The sequence below is a fragment of the Rousettus aegyptiacus genome, unplaced genomic scaffold, assembly GCF_014176215.1.
Source record: "Rousettus aegyptiacus isolate mRouAeg1 unplaced genomic scaffold, mRouAeg1.p scaffold_m13_p_11, whole genome shotgun sequence".
Taxonomy (NCBI): domain Eukaryota; kingdom Metazoa; phylum Chordata; class Mammalia; order Chiroptera; family Pteropodidae; genus Rousettus; species Rousettus aegyptiacus.
This window is the reverse complement of record NW_023416286.1, coordinates 49,356,243-49,384,169: the sequence shown is the minus strand read 5'-3', so window position 1 is coordinate 49,384,169 and position 27,927 is coordinate 49,356,243. Positions and strand designations below refer to the sequence as shown.

Genomic DNA, 27,927 nt, shown 5'->3' with positions numbered 1-27,927 from the left:
ATTAGGCAGATGGGCCAATCTAAGTATTCTGGAATTTGTAAGGATTCAATACAGCTTTAAAAGCTAGAAGTACCTTCAGCTCACAGCCATCTCCCAACAGCTCCCAGAAAAGAGCCCACCGGAGGCACACATAAAGTCTAAATCAATGCAGTCTCCACACCTAAGTTCTCAAAATTCTTTTTAATATGTGTAGTTCACACTGCTACGACCAATATAAAAACAGCGATTCCTGATTTTGTATAAATTAACATGTTGAGAATCATTATGATGCATCCATATGCAAGTACCAAATGATAGGACCAAAGATAAAATCACAGTGAAGAGAAACGTCTGAGAATAGCAAACACGTAAGTCATGCAGGCGCCGAGAGGCGCACACACCTCACACGCCCAGGCGACCTTCCATCAGGGGCCAGGTTGTCAGGAAAGGAGCAGCGAGGGGACAACGGTCTCCAGAAACCCTGGCTTCACAGAGTGGTTTCTGTAGATGATTTGTTTGCCCCCCACAGAGGCGACGATCCACATTGACCTTCTCTTAATGACTAGCTGTCATTTCCACTTGGATCTTCTCCTCCGTGTGCACTTCTACAAAGGCACTCCTTGACTTTCTATGCTCCTTCTGACCACAGCTTGTTTGGTCACACACCTTGCCAATCATGTAAACTGGGTGGTCGGAGGGGCCTTTGACAGTTAGGCGCAGCACCCAGATTTGGTCCGTTTGGGTGGCTTATAATTGGAGATATCCACAGTCTGTGGTGGCCCCTGGGCCCTCTGTCTCAAGATCATGGGCACCACCATGTCGAACAAGGTTTCAAACAGCAGGTCCACGTTATGCCCGCTTTTAGCACTGGTCTCGAAACACATCTGCTCAGCGGCCGGCATGTCCTTCTCATCCAGCATCTTATACTTCAAGATCTTTTTATAAAGTGCCACTGCGTCCTCCAGCTGCACCTGCTTGGGCACCTTGGGTGATGCACAGCCAGCTCCCGCCAGCCCAGGGCTGCACCCTTCCTTCTCCTGGCTCTCCGCAGCCCCGTTCTCTCTGAGGTCCACCTTATTTCCCACGATGGCAAAAAGGCAGTCAGTGCTGGCCGTGTCCGTCAGGCTAAGGAACCTGTCTTCCAGCTCCACCAGGCTCTGAGGGTGGTTCACGTCATAGGTAAGGATGATGGCGGTCGCCCCCCGGCAGTACATGGAGCCCAGGCCGTGGAACTGCTCCCGCCCTGGCAGGGGAGAGGGGAAGAAAGACACAAGTTACCTCTCCTCTCAGATGTACTCCCTGACCGCGGGAACACCTGGGGAGGAACTATGGCACTGTGACCCCCAAACGCAGGTGTGACTGGAGCTGGACTGGATCAAGACACTGATGTGCAGAAAGAAAAAGTGATTGGCTCAGGCCCCACGGGATGTAAGTGCAGTGTTCTGCTCCTCTGGGGGAACTGCAGGCCCACCCCACAGCGAGCAGCTCCCATACGGCCTAGTCACCCACCAGAGTTAACCTACGAGACCAAAAAGACACCAATTCCCTACTTCCCCTCTAATTAAAAATTGGATGGCTTATTTCTATTTTTGCATTTTTAAAAGAAGTTGTTTAAATAAAATGCTCACACTAGGGGTCTTGATTCTTGATGACAGTCTGTACCACATCGCAGCATGGTACCAAACAAGTCTGCCTTCACATGGGTGCATACTTCTCCCCGGTGACCCAGGTCCTGCTCTGAGGCCTGGGCTCCTCTTCAGCTGCCTGGGGTGCTGGGCCACTGGTCAACCCACGTGACCACTTGTCACTTCCCCCAGGTCCCTGACCACCTTCCAGATGACTTAAGTCTCTTGTCAGTCTCAGCTCCCACACACCTCCTGCCCTCACACTCCCTCTGAGCTCTGGCTCATACACCTCACACAACTGCAAGATGACATCTTGATTGTACAATTAATATATGTCTCTACCAGCAGGGATAGCTGGACTGCACCATTTTACTTGCCCCTACGTATCTGGTGCCAATAAATGTGTTGAGTTAAGTGAAGCCACAAATTATCCCCTCTATTTTTTTTAAAAAAACAAAACAAAACACGGTTTTTCTCTTCTATGAGATTTCTTGTTTTGCAACAATCAATTTGGTCTGATTTGCAAGAGAGTAGGAGCTTCATTCATGTCAAGGCTTCGTTTACACCCTGCACCTGGCGCTCTGGCATCTCGACTCCCCACTTTACTCTGAACCACAGACTGAGGGGAAGTGGGGGAAGAAGGGGGAGTGGGAGCAGAGAGAGAAAGGGAAGAGGGAGGAGTCACCTTGATGTGTTAAACTCACAAAGAACAGGAATTTCATCGCTCCTGAACACCTTTATTCCCCTCATGTTAAATCATTAGAAAACTTGCTAAGAGATTTAGCAGATCCCGGGTAAGCAGCAAGCCTGGTGGCTCCCTTGCATTGGGGTTGGTCTCCAGATGCCAAGTTTGACCAGTGTTAGTGTTCCTAGGTTTTCCCACACAGACCCTTCAGTTATTAGACCTGCCTTTTGTAAAGGAAGCCCGGTTTCCTGATAAAACTCTGTATATTGTTGCATGCATTTAAATACAGTATTCAAAGAAAGGGTCATGGGCTCAAACCACTCAGGTACAAAGGGATCCTTGACACAAAAGAAATGAAGAACACTTGGTCTTTTGGATGGGCCTTTGGAGCATGGATTGAAGGCATGATGCACACACATATTTATATAAAACATAGTATCCTTTGCCAATAAACCACTGTTTTCGGCCAAATGGCCAAGAGACACAATCAGTGTGAAATGGCCACATTCTGACACAGGCCACATTCTGACACAGGCCAGGTGGCACTGCCTCATTAGAGGGCAGAGTGGTGGCCCCAGTGGCCAGCCCTGGAGGGAGCATTCTGCTGAGAAAGATGCCCACATGCTGGGACGAGGTCCTAACAGCTGTCTTCTCCCTTGCGCAGAGCCAGACCCAAAGCCAGGGCTTTCTGCTTCTCCAACAAAACCCCACCTGCTTCCTCAAACCATCTGATGGGGGAGGCGAGATGGAGAGAGGAACAGGGGACAGGAGTTGGAGGTTTGTGGCCTGCCCTGCAGCGATCCTGAAGGTAAAAATGAAGGGCCAGTTTACAACCACCAGGCTCACCGTCCTCTGCTAGGAAGGGCCAGCCTGCGGACAAGTGACATGTTGTTTGGAATTCATCACCTGCAGAACAAAATTTCTCCCTTTAGCATACCAATAGCAGGTCAGTTCTAAGCCTGATAATTTAATTATAAGTTTCATGTCAAATTACACTGTACGCCAACAGCCAGAAACCAAACAGTCTTCTTCAGACTTTCTGTGGACCCTCATGGGAGAAGATGATCAAGACATCTTTAATAACTGGCAATAGCAGGCATTAGTTAAAAAGCAAAGAAAGAAAGAAATGCTTCCCCATCATTATCACTGAGCTAGGACTTTTCCTTCAGACACGAATCGCACATGTAATGATCCAGGCACCTTGAGGTTCTCCAACAGCTAAAAATGTTATCAGCGCCTGCCCACTAGATTTCACAAGAGAGTGACTAAGGGAAAATAGAGTGGCATTCCAGTTATCCTGAGAGAAGTTTTTCCAAGTCTGTTACATAGTTCACTGAGGACAAAAAGGCAGCTGTGTTCATGCCTAGGCCTGAAATAGTTTTCTTCTCAAGATAAAAATGTCTGATTTGCCTTTAAAAAACAGAACAAGTAATAATAAAACCCACCCAAAGAGAAATCATAATAACTAAAGGAAGTATGAACTGAAATCCCAAATGCTAGCTTGAAAAGAGAATAAATAAAGGTTGCTGTTCAAATTATATAACCTGTTATCTACCCATTAACCAAAATAGGAGAAACTGAGGCACAGGAAGTGGCCCACAGAAGCAGGAATGGTGGATCCCAGAGCCAAGACACTGTCCCCAGGTACCACACAATCTGTGGTCTAACCACCTGTAAAGAGCCTGACTCTAAAAACGGACTACCTGCATTCCAAGCTCCACAGTATGACCTTGGGCAAGTCACTTAACTCTGCCTAGGTTTCCCATCACCAAATGTGGATAGTACCTACCAAAGGACAGTTATGAAACCAGAATTAGTTTATACAGATAAACTGCCTAGAACTGTGCAGGTACTAAACTCCATATAAGTGTTTGTTAAATAAATCTCAAATTAGATTCTGCCCAAACCTAAGGATAAAGTCCCCGTCTCCTGGGTCTCTTCATCAGCAACATTTACAAACTGTCTCCTAGGGCCTATTGGTCACTTTTATGGTTGACCAATCTCCTACATCTTTCTTATTTTTATAGGGCTTACTTTCAGAGGATTACCTTCTCCCCAGTTCTGGGGGCACTTTACCATGTAGCTGCCGCACAGTGTGTCGGGGAAACTGAAAAACAGCCCAGAGGCAAGCACAGGAAAACAGAAGTCAGCAGCCCACACGAGTCCCAATCATCTGCTGGACCAGTGAAGACAACGTGCCCAGCTGCCTTCTGCTTTATTCTCTAGCAGTCCATAAGCCAAACTGACAACAAGCCTCTTACTCAGAGCGACGTCTCATTTTTATTTCAACAGTCTAAAATAACCGATTGAGTGGTACGGCCACCAGAAATCACGTTATAATACTGCCTGCATGTTTTAAACAGGGCGTTGGGTGTGGGAGGGGGATACTTTTAAAAAATACTGACGCTCAGACCCCCTGCTCCAGAGCATGTGAATCAGGATCTCTTGGGGGGCATGGGTACCAGTACCATTTTTAAAATTCCCCTGGTGAATACAATGTGCAGCCAGAGGTGAAGACCACCAACTCACTTAGTGGAAGTGAGAGATAAAAAGGCAGTTATTACAATATGAGAATCAGAAAGTGTCTTACTTCACTTAAGTCGAAAAGTAAGGTCTACCGGGAAACGTAACTGCAAGCACTGAAAGAAAGAGAAACTTGTAAAATGCCTTGCAAGATCTAGAACGCCCACTGGTCCGGAGCTCGCAAAAGTATCAATATGAGAACACGAAGAAATATAAAAAACTGAGATTCACAGAACCAGAGATGAGAACAAATAGAAACTTCGGGGCACACACAGAAATAGGACCACCAGCACGCAGCCCAGAGAAGCTCAGTCTAGAGCAAGCTGGGACATACTTCCCTTCAGAGAGATATTTTTTTTATAGAAAATAAAGTCCTTTTTCCGATGCTTTCAAGTTCTACCCACAGCATTACAAATAATACCTGAAAAACTACTTCAGTTCTATTTTATACAGTTTGATGAGTTTTGACTAAAGTTCACAGTAATGGACAAGTCTACGACTTGGTGTTTCTAAACCGATAGTGACCCTGGTTAGAGGACGGCCCATGGAAACAACTGCCTTCCAGGAAAGTTCACAAAGAAGAAATGTTTAAAGCTTTCATTACAATAAGAAAAAGGATCACAAGCTTTCCCAGGATGATTCAGGAGCTGGCTGTCTGGGGCCAGGGCTGGGCACAGCTGCCTCCACCAGGATGCGCAAACCGAAGGGGCAACAGGGCAAAGGCACTTCATTCGAGAATCTACCTTTCACACAGAGGTGCCAGTAGGTGAGTGAGTGAGTCTGCCACCACCGTGATACCTGTGTATTATGGTTTATTTTATGTGTCAGCTTGGCCAGGCCATGGTGCTTAGCTGAGTGGTCTGACTAGTCAAGATGTTGCCGTGAAAGTATTTTTTTTATTATTAATATTATTTATGCCTACAGCACCTGGTCTTCCTAGGCGGTCTCCCATCCAAGTACTAACCAGGCCCGACCCTGCTTAGCTTCCAAGATCAGACATCAGGCTTGTTCAGGGTGGCATGGCTGTAGACCATGGACCATGGCTCCACTGGGGTGCAAACCCAGGACCTTCTGCATGTAAAGCAGACGTGCTAACTGCTACACTGTGGAACCACGTCTTGAAAATATTTTTTTAGATGTGATTAATATCTGCAATCAATTGACTTTAAGTAAAGCAGATTACTCTCCACAATGTGGATGGGCCTCATCCAATCAGTTGAAGGCCTTAAGAGTAAAGACTGAGATTTCCTGGAGAAAAGGGAATTCTGGCCCCAGACTACAACCTGAGTTATAAAAACATCATGCCTGAGTTTCTAGCCTGCTGCCCTACAGAATTTGGACTCTCTCTCTCTACACATATATATCCTATTGGTTCTGTGTCTCTGGAGAAACCTAACACACTTAGAGCTACTCGCTTGTTTCCCTAGGAAATGTTCTCTCAGGAACGTGGTTGCTGTGAAAGACAGACTCTCCAGAGAGTGGAACCGTCTCAGCAGCCTGTCTCCTCTCCTGGTCCTCCATCTCCTGACATCTTAACGGAGGCCCTGACTCCCTCCATAAACAGAGAAGCCCATTGGCCCCTCCCCAGCGAGCTGGGACACCGTAGCCCACTACACATCCTTTGGCCATTCTTTGGTGCTTCACAGCTGGGTCACACTACCGGACCCCACCTCTAGCACTCTGCATCAGTCAGAGGGAGGCCAGGCTTCTAAGCCAAACTGGCCACTAGCTCCACAGGAAAGAGAGAAAGTGGCCTGAGAGGGGCTTTCCGCAACCTCAGCTATCACTTTGACCCAAACTGGTTACCTCTTCGATCCCTTCTCCGCCCTCCTCACTAGCCTGCCTAACTAGTTCTCTTCCTAAGTGAAGATCCAATAGTGAAAATCTTCTGCTACATACTTCCTGGAATTTCCTAGCTGGTGTCAAAACTAAAATGTGAGCTCCACAAAACTGCACAAGTCCCATCCTGCTCAGTTTTTGACAGCTAAACAATAAGCACAGGAAAGATGATTTCCAAAACAGATGTCTAGGAACATCTTTTATTGGAGTTGGGTGAGCACAACACAGGGGGATGGGGAATTAAATGAGGATCACATTTAGATTTTTTTCTTGGGTTTGAAGTTACCTCCTCCTTCTTTCTCTATCTTTCATTCTTATTTGTCCTATAAAAGGAGGGATTTCTAAAGTCTCCTGCATCAGGCTGTGTAGTAGGCTGAGTCATGGCCCTCATCCCCAGACCCTGTGAAGGGGACCTTATTTGGAAATAAGGCTGTTGCGGGGGTAATCGAGTTAGGATGAGGTCATTAGAATGCAACCTAATCTGATATAACTGATGTCCTTATAAGAAGAGACATGGAGGCAGCACACACAGAGGGATGACAATGTGAAAACAGAGGCAGAGACTAGAGTGATGCGTCTACAAGGGGGGAAGGCTGGCAAGCACCGGAAGCTAAGTTAAAGGCATGGAACAGATTTCCAAGAGCCCTCAGGTTCAGGGGGAATCTGGCCCTGCTGACACCCCGACCTCAGACTTCTACCTCCAGTGCTACAAGGGAATAAATGTCTGCCGTTTAAGCCGCCTACTGTGTGGAGTCTTGTTATGACAACCCCGGGGCACTCATACTCCACTAAGGTGAGAACTGGGCTACAAGACTCCTCATTCATGGGTACCAAAAGTCATGAACTGAACAAGAAGAAGTCCACGTAAAGGGTTCAGACTGCCAAGAGAAATGTCTGCTCCCTTCCCCTCTTCACTTTCTCTCCTTCCACCAGCAAAAGCAAAAACTAGATACTATGAACTTCAATGAACCACACTGGAGAAGTATATAAGGATGATTCGAATAACAGCGAACTCAAATACCCAGTGTCAGTGAAGATGAAGAGTCAGTCATGTGCCATCTCTTGAGCCAAAGTCAGTAAATCTGCTTACTTCCTGAAAAAAAGTCATACTTCACAAAATTAAGTTCACATGGACATAAATATCTAAACTTGCTTCACTGGTTCTAGTTTGACCTGATGCCTATAAAGAATGACCATCACCCTCTCATATGATTTACACAAGACATGAATTATCCAAGTCCAGTTCATTGTCTTTCTTCAGAAATACCAGAAAAAGGAGGTAGTACCATTAGAAAAGATACAAAATAAAAAATAATGAATTACCCAGCAATAGACTGACTGCATCTTGAGCGGGGACACGGTCACAAGAGCTGTTGTTAAAAGTACAGGTGCCCCGTAATGGACAGAACTTCAGAGTGACCAACAGAGTTCCCTTGATGTAAGGGACCGCCATCCTCGTCAAGTAGCCCAAAACAGTGCCGGGGCTAATTTTGGAAGCATGCTATTCCAGCTCTTAAAGTGAGCACTCTAAATATTAATAACTTTACCAGTAACTAAAACTTTTACAGCACTCCCAGGTACTACACCAAGCCCTTTTCATAGTCAATCATTTAATTTCTACCCACCCTGGAAGGACTGTCATGGGCATTTTTATCACCAGATCTGATGAAAATGCTGACAGAGATATGTTGGCTGGCCACAGGTACACGAGCATTGAGTGACAGAGGCACCAACCACTTGAACCCCAGCGATCAGGGTCCAGAGTCCCCACTCCTAAGCACAGTGCTACACTGTCAGCTTCAAGTCCTACCCTAAGATGGGTTGCAAGGGTGGGGCTGGGTTCCAGAAAAGAATGCCAGCATTTCAAATTCTAGAAGATAAAACAATGGAATGATTTCTGTTATATCTCTGTTATCAGAAATTGAGCAAACCCAAAAAGGCAAGATAAGCACAAAAGGCGAAAAGTTTGAGTCTTCCCGGTAGAACCAGCTCCCACAGGGACAGCTGTTTCCTCCCGGCAAGGCATCAGTAAGGACGGCCTCGATGAATCGCTCATTGTTCTCACAGGATGGTATGCAGATGGCTGGAATCTACTACACACTTTTCATCTACACAGTCTTATCTTGGCCTCGCCAACCCGGGGCGGAATCACCTATCCCCGAGTTGAAGACCCAAAGACTAGTCCCTTCCTGCTGCACTGGGCAGGTAAGGGTCCCACCTGTCACCGCCACACAGGAAAAACGTCATAAAAACTCCGTGCAAAGAAAGACTCTGAGCCAACAGCCATTAGCCAGATATGAAAGAGTAGGAGTTTAAAAAGAAAAAAATCCTACTACACAATATGAATGAAGTTTTTTTTCTACCAGAAGGAAAAGTTAAAACCTCAACACCAATTAATGAATTAAGCCACAAAAGAGGTGATTAGATAACATTTAAAGATAAACTAATAATTAAAATCCAATAATAATTTAGTTGCTTGCATTTATAGTTCCTTTCATTTTGTTCTTAATAGTCTATGACCATTAAAAGGCATTCAGAAGCGCAGCTGTGTTTCATTACAGGAAGGACGATGATTTCTCTTTTAGTCTAGGAAGCCCACAGACTCACATTAGTAATAAAATGAAAAACAGCATGAGAGACTTAAGTATAGGATTGGTAAGCAACTATTTCACTATGGTCATCCAATCCCAAGCTTGCAAAATGAGGCTTTTTCCCTTTTACAAATAAAAAAACCCAAGCCCAAAATATTTCCAAATAATAGAAGAGCAACATGTAATGGAGATTACAGTGCTTCAAAAAATTGATTAAATACATACACAATGTACTTTTACCCAGTTCAGTATGTGTCATTTCTGTTGTTTTTGTTTGATAATTTGAAGATTAAGCCAAAAACAAAGAATGTGTCATATGCTACACGAACCATTCAAATAATTAACTGCACCTAATTAGTCTCTTACTGTGACTCACTGATTGAGCTTTCTAAAATAATTACTAAGGTTTTATAACAGTAACTGGAATTTAATTCTCAAATTGCTTTACTCTTTCCTCAAATTGCTTTACTAAAAATAATTCAATAACAAGACCAAATAACTCGAATAAAGAGATGTTCATTAACACTCTATTATTAAGAAAAAGAAGCGAATCCAAAGAAAATATACTTATGTAACATTAGTTTTCAAAACCAAACACTCTCACATACTGGGATATTTAATCCAATCTCCTTTACCTTCAACAGATACTCTGTTGTCCCGTGATAATTAACTACTAGAATGAGAGCATCAAAGGAAAAAAAAAATCAATTATTTGCTAAATTCTCTACTTATTAAAGCAGGAAATTAAAATCACCTCAGATTTTTTTAAAGCAAGTTTGAACTTGTTTCAAAGTCAAGACTGAATTGCAAATACCATATTAAGGAAACTCTTTTTAACTCTATGAAAAGTTTTCTCTAAATATTAATCTATCTAGAAGAGCCTTTTATCTGGAATACATCTTTCAGTAAATATACCAGTTATTTCTAACAGCTTTGCTATACAGAACAGTTTTTTCTTCTCATAATATAAAGTCTTCTGAGAAAAACACTGCAGAAAATACATGTTTTCCTGTTAGGGGCTACATAGCAGACCTGACAGGCTCAGGGGGCTACATGACAGGCCTGACAAGCTCCATGGCCAAAAGTAACCACCCAGGACTGTCTGATCATAAATACCTGACGGCCTGATCATAAATACCTAACTGGGAAGATCACAGTGGGTGGTCACATCCACCTATAAGAAGACTATGGTTTCCTTAGCAAAGGTTAATCTTTACCTTAAGCGAGACTGTCCACTGTTCGTACACATCTAGGATAATATACCTCTGGCACGTCAGAGTAATTTTCTCTTCCAGACCCCTCAGAAACACAGCCACCGGCTTCAGAGCACAGACCGACCACAAAACTCCTCATTGTTATCTTGTTGTCCATATATCACCTCTATTTACTGTAAATGTTCAAAGTTAACTATCTTGTATCCACCTATGTAAAAGAGGTGTCTCTCCATTTTGCTTTTTATACAGTCCTAAAGATTTCCCCACTTTGCTCTCTCCTACCTCCTTAATCTACCACCAGTGGATTTCATGTAACATTCCATGTGTTTCTCCTTTGATTCTAAGTGCATAAAAAGAACTCCAAAACCGCCATTCTACGGAGCATTTTCTCAATAGGTTGAGATATCACTTCCAAGTAAGAGCTTAGATTTGGCTCAAATAAACTCTTACACAATGTTTCTATAGGTTTAGACCTGCTTTCATCAACACTGCGAATACATGGATATAATTTTATCCATTCAACAGTGCAAAAACCCTTTTAAATCAACCATATTGAAGTATTTTGTTAGAACTTAGTTTATCATATTTAAATACAATAATATGCTGTACATAAAAATAAAACTTTTAAATAATTACCTAGAATAGTCAAATTCATAGAGACAGAAAACAGAAATGACATTTACCCAGGGTTAGAGAGAGAGGGAATGGGGGTTAGTCTTTAATGGGTACTGAGCTTCAGTTGCAAAGATGACGAAGTTCTGGAGATGATGCTGGTGATGGTTGCAAAAAAAAATGTGAATGCACTTAATGCCACCAAGTAGTACTCCTAAAAATGATCAAAATGGTAAGTTTTATGTTATATGTATTTTACCACAATTTTTTAAATTCTGCGTGGTTAAAGATAGATTGATGTAGACAGACAGACAATAGAACTGCATGTAAAAACAGTGTCTCCTAAGAACAGCAGAAAACTGAAATAACCCGATCCTTTCCCTCCTCTACCCTGTGGCTACAGCAAGCCCAAAGCTGCTTTTCATCTACCTGGACCGTGAATCACCCAGTGGTCTGGCTGAAATGCAGATTCTGATTCAGGAGGTCTAGGTGGTGTCTGGATTCTGCTGCTGCCCGCCCTTGGACATTTCAAGGAGTAAGGCCAGTAAAGCCTCGAGCAGTCCAGGGCTCTTACCAACCCAAGACAAGATATACGGTATTAACACAACTGACTCTGCTACTCAAATCTGAGTGTGCAATGTTTACATGTCACCCACCTACTGCGGTCTTCCTGATTTTCACGCCTGGTAACAGTTAAGAAGTAGCTACAGGTTGCTCAACCGTGGAAAGCCGAAAGGGCTTAACTGTTAGAAACTTCACTCTCGAGTTACTGAGACCTGTGGCTACACAGTAACTAACCAGAGTTAATCAGATTGGGAATTAATTAGATTTGGAATGTGCTTTTGTAACTGCTGGAGAAAAGATGTACAGCTAAAGAAATAATAGGTCAACCAGCTTTGAATAGTGGAAACAAAGTGCCCTCAGACAGCCCGGAAATTATTTATAATAAGCCCAGACACAACACGAATGTGGCGCTGCTACTTCACAAAGTGCTGTGATATGTGAGTCACCACACACCATTCCTGTCTACTCATAATGCAAAATCCTCGCAGAAAAGTTCCAGTTATGACATAAACCTAGAAAGTATTTAAAACATCCTCTGTTCATTCTGACTTTTCACTTTTTAGGACAAGCAGCAGTTAGAAAGGAAGAATTACTTCTCTGTTCTTGGCTTTTGATGTGGGTGTCCCTGGGCCAGAGCCTCTCGGGCCTCGGCATCCTCACTCATTTCCTTGAATCAACTGAATCTGATTCCTCTAACCAAGTCAGCTACTGCTTCCTCTAGGAACTGCCATCAGAGATTTCACTTCAAGTGCCAGGCAGAGTGGCAAGCCGCATGAACGTGTACACACATGCACGCACATGTGCATGCACGTCTACACGCACACACACAATTTCACTTCATCTTCCCCACGGTGAGTATGCACATTTTACAGATCTTTAAACAGAGGCCCAGCAAGCTCACGCAGCTGCTCAAGGACCCCTGAGAGACTAAGCAGCCCGTGACACCACCAGTGGTAAGAATAGCCTGGATGAAGAACTGCCAAACAATAAGGGTCTGAATGGCAGTGGAAGACCTCTAAACTCTATTGAGATGAGGATGAAATTTGGCCAAGCCCTTTTTTAATCAATTCCACACCGACATGTGTTTAAGACAATTTTCAAGAAAAGGCAAAATCATAATTCACAAACGGATATGAAAAATAAATACATGGTAAAGATTTTATTTAGCTTATTTACTGAGGGAGCTGTCATAACCAGCTCCAAGATGTCAAGAAGGCACAGATGTATATGGGGTATATACATAAGAACACTGGAGTACATGGAGGATAACAAAGGAACACACATAGAAAAATGCAAGGAATGAAGTGATGGGCAAATGCAGGCAAAACTGGTTTTTCCACCAAGTAAAAATGACCTACCTCACACCTTCAAATCTAAATGAGGTCGCCAATTAATGCCTGTCCGATCACCTTTTCTTCATGGCACTTATCACAGATGGTGGTATGCATGTTCTTCGTCTGATGCCGATCTCTCCACCTGACTTAAATGCCAGTATGAAAGATTGTCCACTTTGTTATTGCTTTCCCCTGAGCTCAGCAGTGTCTGATTCCTGAGAGAAGCTCAAGAAAAGTGTTGACTGAATGAATGAACAGATGGATTCATATTTACTGAGTGCTAACTCTATACACATCAGGACACTAAACTAGAAGGAACCCTGGAGATCATTTTGCTGAGCTGGTAACAGAGGTGGCTCCTTAGAGCTTAGAAGAACACAAAACGTGAGTGTGAGTGCAAAGTAGGGAAGATAACAAAATCCCCACCTTTTCAAAAAAAACACACAAAGCAATATATAAAAAGGGCAATATACAATAAAACTGTAAAATATGCCCTTTAATACTGAGCGAAGGGCCTCTTCATATCTATCATTCCTCATTTTTAAGCAGTTAATAATAATAATACCTTGTTTTGGAAAAAAATGTTACCACTTCACGTCTAAGTTTTATATTCCTATTGATAATCTGACTCCATGGAAACACCAAGTGGGTCATTTGGTCTTCAATTGGAAGCTGGAAATAAGCATCCTGCAATTAAATGAACACTAAATATCCAACTCAAATCATACCTATCGATGATTTTAAAAGTCATGCCTTAGCAAATCAGAGAAAAGTCATAAGATAGGCACAAGTAAAGCTCTAGCTATTTAATCCTTATCCCCCTTTACAAAGGTTATTATGTGCCAGGAAGCAGAATATAACATCTCTTGCTGAGAGCCTAGTGAACCATGCAAGGCCCTTTCTCATCTACTACCTTATTTAAGCTTCATAATTAACCCTCTAACTAAGGTTTATTACTATAATTTTAAGAGGAGGTAACTGAGACTCGGAGATGGAAAGGACAGTATCCTCTTAAAAGTGTACCAATCAATTCATCTAAAAAAAAATGTGCTGATTCTGAAATGCAACCATGAATGAAAGGTTGCTCCTCTAAATCTGTTTACTGAGGCAGCACAAGTCATTTCAAGAAATGCCAGGAGACAGCAGCTTTCCCAAAGACACATAAGTCACATATTAGCTTTCTAGTTCTAAATAGAAACACCCACTTTTATTGAGGACACAGCGGCTCAAAGACCAGGGACATGGCACTGGGTGGCTCCCCTGCACAGAAGATTTCAACTGACCTGGAGTGTTCGCTATAGGACAGGCTGAAACTTTACACCACAAATCATGAAAGTGTTTTTGCTCCTCCAGGATTCGGATACATCAGAAACCTGGACCACCACCTAACGAGTTGAGTCTGAAGGTCTCATCGCATTGGTCAGACCTTCCCACAGGCACCCTCTCTAACAAGATTATCCAGAAACAGCACAGTAAAGCTTAGAGAAATGGACAGATTCAAACCTCTGTCTGAAGGTCAAGTGACATAAAATACGGAATTAGCTGGCTCTGTACAAATGCGGCCGTGCACTTCAGACACGAAGGCACGTGTATAAAGTGCATATAATTCTACATGAGTATAGCCCTGATAGAACAAACATTAATCTTGTTAGTTACGAGACAGCTCAAAGGTTGGAACTATTGTTAACTTGCCATTTTTGGGCACTGGCAGTGTTTTTTCAGTTCATAGCGCACTATGCACTAAACAGAATGTACTGTGATACATATGTGTCACATAGCGGACACACATATGTAGACTGCATGTCATACCCTGAGTGTTCTGTCCCAGTTCACTCTCACTTTTGTGTCGATGTCACTTCTGTGAAGGACACACCACCACTTGGTGACTAAGTACATAAATACTGGGACAGTTTGCCCAGCTCAGATTCCAGCTCAGCCACTTCCGGACTTTGTGTTAACCTACCCAGGATCTAACCTTGTTAGTCCTAGAGAGGATCATGTGTTACAGTGCAGGGGTTAGAGCGAGCCTGGCACTCAGTAAGTGTTCTGTAGGCAACAGCTATTAATGGGCCAGAATCTGTGATATAGCCTCGTCTTGGGAAGGCTGTGGAGATTATTTTTGGTGGGTCCCTCAAGGACTTTTTAAGGCCACAGGCTGCATGATAGCTAATCATCCACACAATCAGCATCACAAACATGCCATTAGATTTATTCTTTATATCTAAACATTTACCTTTAGGTGCAGATAAGCATTTCGGGTATAACCCAGACAAAAAAAAAACTTCTTATGTGAGATGTAAATATTCATTTACCACAAGCTCAACTCTTGACACCTGTGAATGCTGTTAATACTAAAATTAAGGACTTACAAAACATAAATAGGGAAATAGTCATCAGAATACAAAAAGAAACCTGAGTACATTAGCTAGGCAACGTCAGTTAGAACACTACATTCTTTTGATCCAACAAATGTTTTTTAAAATTTTAAATAATTCATGGCAGTACAATAGGTAATACCATAATTCTAACTTTTGAGTATTATTTGACGTACTAGAGCTAGCGTTACATAGAACGACCTTTAAGAGCTATATTTCATTACTTAATTCCATAAGTCTTTCAAGAGAATGCTCTATTTGGAAATTTTTCATGGCTTAGGATTTTTACTAAAATCATTAACAATCTAATATTCTGACATTGAGCATTTGGCTAAAACATGTAATAAGTGCAACTCTAATTTTCAGAAATAAAGAAAAAATCAAACTGATAGCAACTTCCTCGTGTTTTCCATGTTTCCCAGTAGTGTATACATTTTTTTTGTTTGTTCATTTGAGGAGCAAGAGAAAGGCCATGACAGTGACTAACAAAGAAGTTTTCTGAGAATCTGTAAGTCAGAAACCCCTAGCCCAGCTGCTATAAAAGGCTTGCAAACTGCTAGAGCTCAGGGATCCTGAGGAAGTTACACCGTTCCTCAAAGCAACCTTGAAACATGCAGGAAGGTCCAATGCCTCATCCAAGTTCTCACGATGTTGGTGAAAGGCATCTACTATGGCTTACATTCCAAAGGTGATGTGAGAACATTTTAAGAAAATGCTGGAAACTCAGGATAACAAAGAACAAAGGACAAGCACAACTGTTACTGAAGTCGTGAGGAAAAAGAGAAGGTCCATGGCCTGAAGGCCTGCATGGACTGGTGAGGTCTGAGCCAAAAGGAGACTGGTCCGCACCCTTCCTACTACCCTACTATAGCCCCAGATCCCCCCACGCCTCTCACCCCACCCTTCTTGAGGGTCACTCCCATCTAAAGCAGTAGCTTTACAAAAAAACACAGGAGCATCTAGGAAGAAAAGGTCTTTTGTTACTCTACCAAAAATAACAATACTTTTTCAGTGCTCTAGCAAACTGATGGATTCTCACTCAGCCCACGTGACTGACCTTGGGGATTCTCAGAGACACACAGTAGCACTCTACAAACTTGCAACTTAGGCCAAGTACCCCAGGCTGTTGCTATTTATCTCAGTCAGGCCTGTTCTCCAAGACAGGGAATTTTTGGATGCCTGGGTTTTGGCATTTGTGGAAATGCCAAAGGCATTCAACAATGGGGAATTGAATATTAGGAACACTGAGGAGAAAAAGGGAGATCCCCATACCTCACCCCTTCTACAAAGCAGATTAGAAATCACAGATTGCTGAACTGGAAGTTCTTCTAATGTAAGCCATTTAAATAGAAAGTTACATATGAAATGCCAATCAGCTGTCATCCTAAAAATTTAGGAAATTCAGTCACTGCCCTCGTCCATTCTCATGAAAGTGTGCAGGTGCAAGGTGGGTGGATTCTTTTCTTGTTAGCTACCTGGTGTCCTGTTCGATTTGTCCTGTTTTGTCTGTGAGCACTTCCCAAGCATAATAGAGCCAGTTTCCATCTTAATCTCATTTCTGTTCAAAGGGCAGAGTGTATGAGAATGTGTTCTGCACATGGAGGGCACTAGAGGAAAGCGCTTAGTGTTAGGTGGAAAGGACACCATTAAATCTGACAAAAAGCTGGCCTCAAAGCCAGGTTCCGCCAGCATCCAGTGCAATCTGAGCAAGCTTCATGGCCTCTCTGGGCCTCACCTTCCTGGTCTGCAAAAGGAAGGTGATAAAAACACCAACCACACAAAGGAGTTGTAAGAAATGAAAGACGCTAGGCCCAAAAAGCACTAAAGATAATACTTGGCACCTATGAAGCCAGGAGAAAGCACTGCTACTTGCAAAAACAGGGGCCTCCAGGAAGGTAGGGGCCCTGCATTAGAAACCTAGAAACTCCTCAGAAAAAACCATCTCAAGTCAGTTTTTCATAGGAACATTGCCCTGATTTCTTAGTAGACTGCAATATGGGAGAATTTCAAAGCATGAAAGACCCCAAAATTAGGTTAAGAATACAGGACAGCAATAGCAGGAAAGGCAGCTCGGAATAAGCTGTAAACAGTGCAAAGACTGGTGGTTAGAGAGTCACAAGAACCCAACTCTGCCCACTGATCTGCCATCCACTAGTCAATGGACATTGGACAAATAACTTCTTGAGTCTGCCTCTGAAAGAGGAAGAAGCTGAAAAAACTGCCCTTTAAATCCTGTTCCACTTTTATAGGATTATATCAGATTCTGTGATTTTAATTTGTGCCCTATTATACAGATACCTGCAATGAATATGCCAAATTTAATGATGCCTGCTGTGTTAGGAAATTAAGAATCTTCAACAGCTCGGAAGCTGAATAATGGCTTCTACAAAGGTCAGAATGGTCTCACCTTTGCTGTAAGCAAACCCAGAGAGGTCAGAGCAAAGTTCTGCTTTGCCTATAGGTCCAAGGTCATTTGACCCATGTCCCCCCAAAATGGGAAACTTAGCAGTAAGTAACTGAGCTATTTCAGAGGCCTGAGACCAGCACAGAGAGGCCACGTAGAGTGAGGGAAGCCATCAGGTCACATCAACATCTTTTAGGTCCAAAGAAGAAATCAACAAATATTTATGAAATGCTTTGTAGAGGATGCAAGCTCAGCTTGGCTTCTGTTGGAATATAAATACTAGAGTAAGTGTGTGGATTTAGGTTAGCTTGGGCTGTGTGGTAAGGCAGATCTCAGAGAAGAGAAGAATTGGATTGTGAATGCTGGATGGAAATGATTTCTCAGTAGAAACAATGGGATAAGTAGTTGATGTAGCTATCACCAAGCTCCACAAGTAAACTTTCTGAAAAGCTCTGTGCTGAGACATACTGACCCATTAAATTTGTCTGATTCATGGCCAAGAAAATAATCAAGACTAAAACTTTACAGTTCTGAGGACTCTCATTTCCAGTGTCACTCTCCAAGTGCCCTGCCTTTCCAACTGCACTTCTATTACACGGGCAGAGAAATAAATGAGATATCTAATGCACAATTATCACATGTGCTTATATAAAGTCAGCTAAGAAAAACAAGAAATGGGCTATCTCCCTCATGAAGATGTCTAGAGCTAACTGCCTACATAGTAAATTCAAGTCTCTACGTGAAAACATAAAGATATCAAACACTATCCAACAAAAAGATAAAAAATTGGCTTTTTAACAAATGGTGTTGGGTCAAATGGGTGTTAAACATACACTTACCATTAAACCCAAATATACTACTCCTAGGTAATTTACCTGAGTGACGAAAATTTACGTTTACACAAAAACCTCTATGTAAATGTTTATTTGTAATCACCAAAAACTGAAAATAACCCAAATATCTTTCAACTGGTGGATGGATAACCACACAGTGGTACATCCACACAGTGGAACATCACGCGACAGTGAACAGAAGTGAGCCCATGCAACAACAAGAATTACACATCAATATTTTTCATCTTTGCTTTTGGCACTTGAAAAACATTGTGCCACCTCCTCCTGGCCTCCATGGTTTCTGATGAGTTATCTGCTGTCATTTCAACTTTTTTTTTTTTTTCTGGCTACTTTCAAGATTTTAAATTTATACCTTAGTTTTCAGGATTTAATTATGATGTGTCTTGGCATGGGCTTCTTTAGATTTATCCTGTTTGTGATTCTCCCAGCTTCTGGAATCTGAAGGTTTATGTCTGTTGCCAGATTTTCAGTGATTATTGGTTACTGTTCTATCTTCCAGTTCATGGATTCCTTCTCCTCTCCCCTCCATTCATCTGTTGAGTCCATCTATTAAGCCTTTTATTTTGATTATTAACTTGAGTTCAGAAATTTCTATTTGGTTCTTCTTTAAATATATTTTTGCTGAGGCTCTCTATTTTTTTTTTCATTTGTTGAAGTGTGTTCATAGTTGAAGCATTCTATAATGGCTGCCTTAAAAGCTTTGTCAGATAACTCTAATATCTCTGTCATTTGGTGTTGGCAACTACCGATTGTCTTTTTTAATTCATTCTGAGATCTTCCTGGTTCTTGTACTATGAGTGTTTTTTTTTTTTTATTGAAACTTGGACTTTTCACAGCATGTTATGAAATTGTGGATCTTAACATAAACTTTCCATTTTAGCTGGCTCCCTCTGACATCATCTCAGAGAGGCTAAGGGGGCTAGAGCAGGCACTGCCTCTTTCCTGACAAGCAGAGGCAGAAGTCCAAGTTCCTCACGTGGTGTCCACCAGTACAACAAAGTGGGAAGGCTCATTATTGCCTGGTGGGGATGAGAGCCCGGCTCCCTACTCAGTCTTCTCTGACAACACCCTGAATGTCTAGCTTCTTCCGCTCCAAGTCTGGGATAAATGAGACGAAAAGAGGAGAGAAGAGGAGGGGAGGGGAGGGGAGGGGAGGGGAGGGGAGGGGAGGGGAGGGGAGGGGAGGGGAGGGGAGGGGAGGGGAGGGGAGGAGAGGAGAGGAGAGGAGAGGAGAGGAGAGGAGAGGAGAGGAGAGGAGTCTTAAGGTCCTTAGCCAGCATGCCTTCCTCTCACCACCTTTCAGAGTCTTATGTTTGTTTTCGTATATAACATTCAAAGTTTTTAGCTGTAATTAGTTGGAAGATTAGGGGAAAGTACATCTGCCCCATCTTTCCAGAAGCAGAAGTCCTGATGTGTTATTCTTCATATCTAAATTGATTTTTAATGATATCAAAGTCAAAAGAGATGAGTTCCTAAGGAGGTGTTTTAAGAGCATATAATTAATGTCACAGACTAGTATTTCCTTACCATGCACACACTGGCCTAATTTTAGCTGCATTATAGGGCTCATGAAAATAATATTTTACCATCAGACTCAATGTATTACTAAGAAAATAAAACCACTAATTTCAGCCTCTCCAAAATTTTCCCATTGCTTTTAATATTTCATTCAGCAAAAACTTAGCTTAAAAAATACTGTAGAGTAAAATGCTAGATTCTATGAACATAAAAATGAATAAAATCCAATCTTCTCTCTAGGAGTTTGTAAATCAGAGGAAAGACAAACAAGTAACAAAAACAGATAAAAGGCAGAGCATAATAAGGAACACCAAGTCAGCACAGTCTGAAGTAGGAATTCTCCCTCTGCTACAATAGACTCCTTCACAAAATAAACGACATTGAAAGATGGGATAAAATTGAAGCTGGGCATCTCCAAGAGAGGGGACATCCCCGGAGACAGATCATAAGCATAGGTGAGAACAGAGGGAAGACAGGCATATGAGCTGAATTACAAATACAGGCATAGCTCAGAGACATTGTAGGTTTGTTTCCAGACCACTGCGATAGAGCAAATGTCGCAATACAGCAAGTCACACTAATTTTTTGGTTTTCTAGTGAATAAAAGTTATGTTTACACTATAATGTCATCTACTTAGTATACATTAGCTTTATACCTAAGAAACATGTTCATACCTTAATTAAAAAAATACTTTATTGCTAAAAATGCAAACCATCATCTGAGCGTTCAGCAAGTTGTAATCTTTTTGCTGGTGGACGGTGCTGCCTCGATGTCGATGAAAACGCAATATCTGCAAAGCACAATAAAGTGAAGCAGAGTAACATGGGGTATGCCTCTAGCACATCTGGCTAAGCTCTAAGGCATCTGTCTCAACTAACAGGAGAAGAGGAAAGATAATCCGGGAAGGCTGAGAGGGGCCTTGATCGGAAATGTTGACTGGATCCAGTGGCCCAACAGAAACACTCCTTCAGCAGTATACAGAGGAGACAGGAGCCTGGGTCACTGGAACCTTCCTAGGCCAATGGGCACAGGACGGCAAGACCATGAAAATCTGCCATCATACTGATGGAGGCATTATTCTAAGAAGAAACAGTTGTTTAAGTGCGTGTGCATAACATTTCTTTATCACAGAGAGAGAAGTTATGTGATGTCTCAACAAAGCAAGATGGGCAAGTTCAATTTGGAATTATAGTCTGTATTCTCCTGTGAACTTAAAGATAACAAAGCATGAAATTATCTTCCAGATGCATTAAGTGTAATTTAGGATAGTTAACGAATATGGTTGACCTTAATTAGTTAAATTCTCTTCAATCATCATATTAGTGAGCCTTAAATACCTCTTCCCACCCCCAGAATTCTTGGCGCCCCCTCCAGGAGGACTCTGGGCTGACCTCCCGACACGTGCAGTTGCTCACAGGCATCCTTTGTCCTCTGAAATCTTTCAGTATAATGGCACTTTGTCTGCCTTGCTGAACTCAGAACAGTCGATTTCTTCCACCTATCCTAAAACTCACATTCATATTCAAGCCACTGTTTTTGGTCAGAAAAGCAGAATTCTGCAAAGGAGGCCTTGTACCCAAAGGGTGCCCAGCAATAAAATTGGACCCACCTCCAAAGTCGTAAGTCCTCCTACGACACAGGCTTTTCAGGTTTAGCTCGCAAATCCCAAACTTAAACTATGACTTATTTCCAAGAATTTTTTTTCAGTAGCTCATGCTAATCCTAAATCCAGGCACCCACCCTCACCCTACTCTAGTTCAAAGTAGACACACAGAGGAGAAACTTGAGATCTGTTTGTTGAAGTTTAACTGAATCATGGGCCAATCAATCACCTAATGCTAAACTCTTGAGAGTCTGTGTACTACAGAAAAGACTTTTACAGGAGTGTTTTCTCCTTTACACAACCTAAACCAGGGGTCAGCAAACTGCCTCTGCAAAGGGCCAGATAGTAAATGTTGTTGTCTTTTTGTGCTATGTGGTCTCTGCTGCAATGACTCAGCTCTGCTGCTGCGATGTGAAAGCAGCCACAGACACTATGTCAATGCTGGGCACGGCTGTGTGCCAATAAACCTTTATTTATGATGACTGGTGAGGGCCCAATTCCGTGCCCTGATCTAAGAATGGGGATGTAATCCACCAGATGCTCTCCTCTCACACAAATACTGATTGTCGGGCTGAGAGGAGCCATATCAGGAACTCAAAAACCACTCAGCAACCTCGCTAATATAAGAGGAAAGCCAGCTCGAATCCGAGTCTGCCACACCTGACTCCACACTTGCTCAGACAGTCTACCCACTTCTGTGCCAACCTCTCAAGGCTTTTAAAAACATGCAGTCCTCACAGGCCAGCCCAAACGATCAACAATCAGAAACTCTGCTGTCCCTGTCAAAGAGAGCTGCTCTCCTGGCTTGTCCACGACTCTGCCACTTTTCCAATCTGAAGTGACCCCCCCCCATTCCCTGGACCTAAGAGCAGCAGCCTACGCGTGGGCCTGGGGTCTGTGGCTTCTGTGCAGAGTGGAAGGACAGTGACAGGGGGCTCAGGGTCCTCATATGGACAGTCTGTCTCATCAGGCATCTTCACTTGTGCATCACCCCATCCTTCACAGATGTTCCCCCTGGGACAGCACAACCGTTCACCGGTGGCCAAGTCCTCTTAGGTAACTTCACAAGTATGAGCAATTATATTCTCTTTCCTCCAGGTGCCAGGATTTCATAACCCGGAGCTCTAGCATCCTCTCCTGGGTTGCACTAAACCAACTGCTCTGAATTTCTCCCCTCTCTTTGATCTCTCCATTTATTGCAAAATTATTTATTGGGGGGGGCCAACCAAGCCTCTCTTTTCCCTCTGTGACGTGCTGGTGGCACTCATTGTCCTAATCACCTAGGACTAGGAGGTCATTGTTTATTTAGCAAGCACTAACACAAAGCTTCCTCATTCCAGGTACTGTTTGGGGCACTTTGCCAATATTAACTCATTGATTCCTAACAACACTCTAGGTGGATAATTCAACTCTTCCCATTTTATAGATAAGAAAAATGAGGTGGAGAGAGGTGACGCAGCCATAAAGTCACATGTGGTCAATGGCCCTGGACATCAGAACAATAACCGCACCCTCCCCTCCCCCCGCGAACACATCTTAGTCTCTGGAGCCTATGAATACAGTATGTTATACAACAAGAGAGAACTAAAGTTGCAGAAAATTAAAATTGCTAACCAGCTGACCTTAAAACAAGATCATCTTGATAATCAGGATGAGCCCTGTGAAATCACAGGCGTCTTTTAAATGTGGGAGAGAAAGGCATGACAGTCAGAGTCCAAGTGACACGATGACAGAAAGTGACTGCTGGCTTCGAAGATGAAAGATGAAGAAACCACGGGATGCGGGCAGGTTCCAAAAGCTAGGAAAGGCAAGGAAACAGGTTCTTCCCCAGAGCTTCTGGAAAAGAATATAGTCCTGCGGACACCTTGATTTTTGCCCGGAGAACCTTTTAGGACTTCTGACCTGAGTTTTTTAAGCCACTATGCTTGTGGTAATATGTTAGAGGAGCACTGTGAAACTAAAACAGATTTCGATACTGAAAGTGCTGCTGTAACAAATGTGGACGTGCCTTTGGAATTGAGCAATGTGCAGAGGCTGGAGTATTTGAGAAGAATGATAAGAAGAGCCTCGATTGCCTTGAATAGACTGTTATAAATACGAATATTAACAACTCTGCCGGTGAGGGCTCAGAAGGAGGTAGGGAGCATGGATGAGGAAACCTGTATCATCTTACAGAACACTTCGACCAGTAGGAACAGACTACAGGGAGAAATATGGATGTGAAGGGCTGCCAGGGAGGGCTCAGATGGCAATGAGGAACCTGTTACCACAAGCTGAAGAAAAGGGGATGGTATCAGAAAATGGTCTTCATAAGACAGATGCTGGAGGCGTAAACAAGAGTCATACTGCCTCACCTTCAAGGGGCTACAGCCTTGAGGGATGGGGGATAAACAAGGAGGGGGCTTCAAGCCTTCTGGCCTCTGGTGATGGGGTCTATTAAGGCACACCGTCACTTTCTCACTGCCTTGCTGTGTTTCCTTCAAAACAATGATCAAATGTGAAATGATATCACTTGTTTCCCAACTGGCCTCTCCCTCTCCTCTGGAGTTTAAAGCCCAGGGAGCAACAACCCCACCTAGCTGTCCTTTGCTGCAGAATGGGCCCTGGAACAATACCTGGTGGGTACACAGTATGGGCTCCGTTTACATTTGCTAAACCAAAGGCATCATCTTTTTAGACTGCTCCCACAAACCAGCGACAGAGAGGAGGTGGTGGTAAGTTCGGTTGGGGTTCTGTCTTGTTTCTGGGCAACCTTCTTTTGCTTCTGGGACTTACCAAACTGTACATGGTGACTGCCCCACATCTGTCTGCCCAACGAGGTAAGGGTCAGAGCCACAAAGGAGGTGCACTACGCCGAGACAGACAAAGTCTGAATCTTATACAGCTTCTACCATCTCCATCTCCGTCTCCGTCTCCTCATTGCTAACGTGCAGACAATCATACCTTCCTCTGAAATCTTGTGTCTGATAAAGATCCTACTTACCAGCCTAGCAAATCTCTTCTACTCTCCAGCTCCAACTACCACTCTGCCCTGCAGGCTTCCAGGTGCTTTGCTTTTTGAATGGATGAGCTGAGACTAAAACAGAAACTCTGACCCCTTACTATCAGTTTTACTATTAAACAATCTAACACCCTCCACACTCCTGCACTCCCGCCCACCTCACGTGATCAAGAGCAGCATCAAAAAGAGATTCGTCTTCTAGCTGGTCTTCATCCTTCTGCTTCAGTATGAAAATTAAAATGAACACAATTTAAAAAACAATATGGAATGGAAAGAAAGTTTAAATTAAGAGCAAGACGAAAGGAGGAAAAAAATAGGATCCCTTAACAGTTAAACTTTTGAATTTCTAACAGGGATTACCACTAAAAAGTATCTATTCATAGCTATCCTTTCCCTCCAAGTGACCCATAACCCTACAGTCACCAGGGAGCCAGGCACAGAGATAGCCTGTGTGCCGTTGACTCTGAGCCTTGGTCACCCTTAACGCATGTACACACGAGGTTGGCAATGTGGAGAAGGAGCCTGGCCGCACTGCTCCCAGCCACACCAAGGCCTCCCCACCCCTGGAGCCTGACTGAACTCACACTCCAGGGTTCTAGGAAAAAGAAAGTGGCAGCTTAGGCAGAAAGGAAATGAGTCGCTGCCTCCAGGAACCCAACAAAGTATCCAGGACAGCTCATCAGCTATTTTACAAAATTCTCTGAGGATCAAAATTTGGCGATGTTCATCGTGTCCTTGTCACTGAAGAAGAAAGTAGCCAGTCAAAATTACTTCATACCCTAAATGCTGGAGACGCCCACTCTGACACCTAAAGTCAGCTCCTGCTCCAAAAACACCACCCCTCATGGTAAAAGGGCAGATTCTCATGTCAGTCACTATAGGGTTCTTGGTTTAGGTCCCCCAATGCCAATCCTGCATTATCTTCTTGTAAACCAAGGACAGTAGAGAAGTCCAGCCAGTCAACAAAAGGGGCAAAAAGGCCAGCCTTGTCCAAAACAGGCAGACAAGCTGTGTTCATTTGATTTCATCTGACTTCTGGAGTTTGCATTCCATCGCTACCAAATGCTTAATGCTAGAGAGTCCGCTTAAACCGTAAAGGATCTTAGAGAAACTTTATTTTGCAGCCTGGAGTTTGAGAAAAAAACAGAGAAGGGTACATTCGTACCTGGGAGATGCTGTTTTCACAGTGTGACTGCAAATAAATTAGTCAAAATGTTAACTGCCATATGAAAAAAGATAGCAATAAAAAAAAAAAGAAGACAGAGGAGGAGTAGATAGATGTATTTCAGTGGACTCTATTAATTCAGTTTTAAATAGAGAATTAGTTCAAATCAAGACTGGTACACTCGAGTTGGCAATTTAGAAATTCTAGACAAGACCTGTTGGGTATCTATACAATTTTTAAAGTGCTGATATATACATTAAAAAAAAAAGTCAGATCTTAAAGTTTCGGGCTTCTAAAAAGTCATGCTCATTGAAAATGTGCCATGCTATTTACAGTTTTATTATAGTATCTTATTCTTTTCATGGGGAAGGAAATATATTCTACTCTAACACTATAATTAACAGTATATAATTTTGCAGTTAACAAACTGAAAGCTTGAATCAAGATCTTCTAAGTTGTACTTTTGAAAAATCACAAATACTATACACACTAAAAATAATTGCCTTTCATAAAAATGCTTCTACAGAAAATCACTTTAAACCTCCATAACATACATGAGCTGAGATCAAGTAGGTGATAAAGAAACTGGAAAATGCAGATATGCTCAGGACTGAGAAGAGATCTGAGTTCTGTTTCCTGCTGTCCTTGCTAAACCTTGCAGAGGAAGCCTCTGTGCCTCAGTTTCCTCTTTTGTAAAAAAGGAGGGTAATTATACTATCTTTGCTCACCCCTCAGAGTCGTTGTGTCTATCGGATGATATACCGTGTTTGCGAGAGTACTTAAATGAGTCTGGTTACCACTAGCAGGCTCAGCGCAGAACGGTGACAATCTGAAGCCAGACACTGCCATGAGAACCAGACACTACCATAGGGTACACAAGTGACACAGGTCCTGTCTTTGGAGCCAGGGATGCTTTTAAAGTGTCACTCAATTGTCACTAAACCCATCGAGTGGCTGAACAGTAAGAGTTTCCCAACCGGCAAAAGAGAACAAGTGGGAACAGAAAAGAGCCAAAGGTGCCCGTGCACTGCGAATGGGGACCTGATCCCTGAATTAGGGTCACCTGTCTTGGGAGGGAGAGACCCTGTGCGCGTCAGGGGTTTCCTGTCCTGTGGGATCCTGCTCTGGGGGGCGGGGGGACCTTGGCCCTGGGGGATCCTGTCTTAGAGGACCCTGACCTGGGGGGAGGACCCCGCCCTGGGGAACGTTACTCTCGAGCGGGAAGCCCCTCGCCCCACGTCCCTGAGGAATTCCACAACGGGTGTGGGCCCAAGCGGCGCCAGCCCTCACCTGCGGTGTCCCAAATGGAGATGTTGTAGGAGCGCCACTGCTTCAGGTAGAAGGCGCCACCCACAGTGCTGACCGTGTCCGAGAAGCGCCGCTCCATATACCTCTGAAGCAGCGACGTCTTTCCCACGTTCATGTCCCCCAAAAGCACGATCTTCCCGTCGGGCTTCTTCATCTTCCCACAAGAAGCCCCGCTCTGGCTCTCCGCTCCCGTCCGGGACCCGGGACTCGCGGAGACCCGGACTAGCGGGCACCCGAAGTCGCTGGGACCCCGAACTTGCCGAGACCTGCCGAGACCTTCCGGTCAGGACGCCTGGAAGCGCGGAAGAAGCACGTGTCTGCCGTGGGGAAGGAGAGGGGAACTCATCCAGGGGGCGAGCCCAGGGCGCCCCCGGCCCCGCCCCGCGCCTGGCCCCGCCTCCAGGCCCCGCCCACAAACTCGTCTCTCGACAACTCCCCCTTCCCGGCTCCGCCTTCCTCAGTGGTCCCAGCACCCTACCCCGGCCTCGCCCGGGACCCTGCCCCTCCCCTCCTCCCGACCCCCCGGCCCCGCCGCTCCCTGCCTCCCAGCAACCCATCCCCGTCGCCGTCCTCCACACCTCCTGCCTAGTCCCCCACTCTCCTCCCAGCGACTCCCGGCACTGCCCTTTCATTCCTCGCTTACCCCGCCCCTTTCCCATCAGTTCAAACCCCAAGGACGCGTCCCTGAGCGACGCCGGAGGCCCCAGACACTTATAACCTCAGAGCCCTGAG

General features: G+C 43.7%; 1 protein-coding gene and 1 pseudogene across 1 annotated transcript; both read right to left on the bottom strand.

The window, feature by feature from the left end:
* Window positions 1-165: 165 nt before the first annotated feature.
* On the bottom strand, window positions 166-27,528 carry RAB20 (RAB20, member RAS oncogene family). Its single transcript, XM_016145261.2, has 2 exons — window positions 27,178-27,528; window positions 166-1,222 (listed from the first exon to the last, which is right to left on the bottom strand). The coding sequence occupies exons 1-2, from the start codon at window positions 27,347-27,349 to the stop codon at window positions 690-692; spliced, it is 705 nt and encodes a 234-aa protein (XP_016000747.2). The 5' UTR covers window positions 27,350-27,528; the 3' UTR covers window positions 166-689.
* Window positions 5,728-5,843, bottom strand: LOC118609622 (annotated as a pseudogene).
* Window positions 27,529-27,927: the final 399 nt, after the last annotated feature.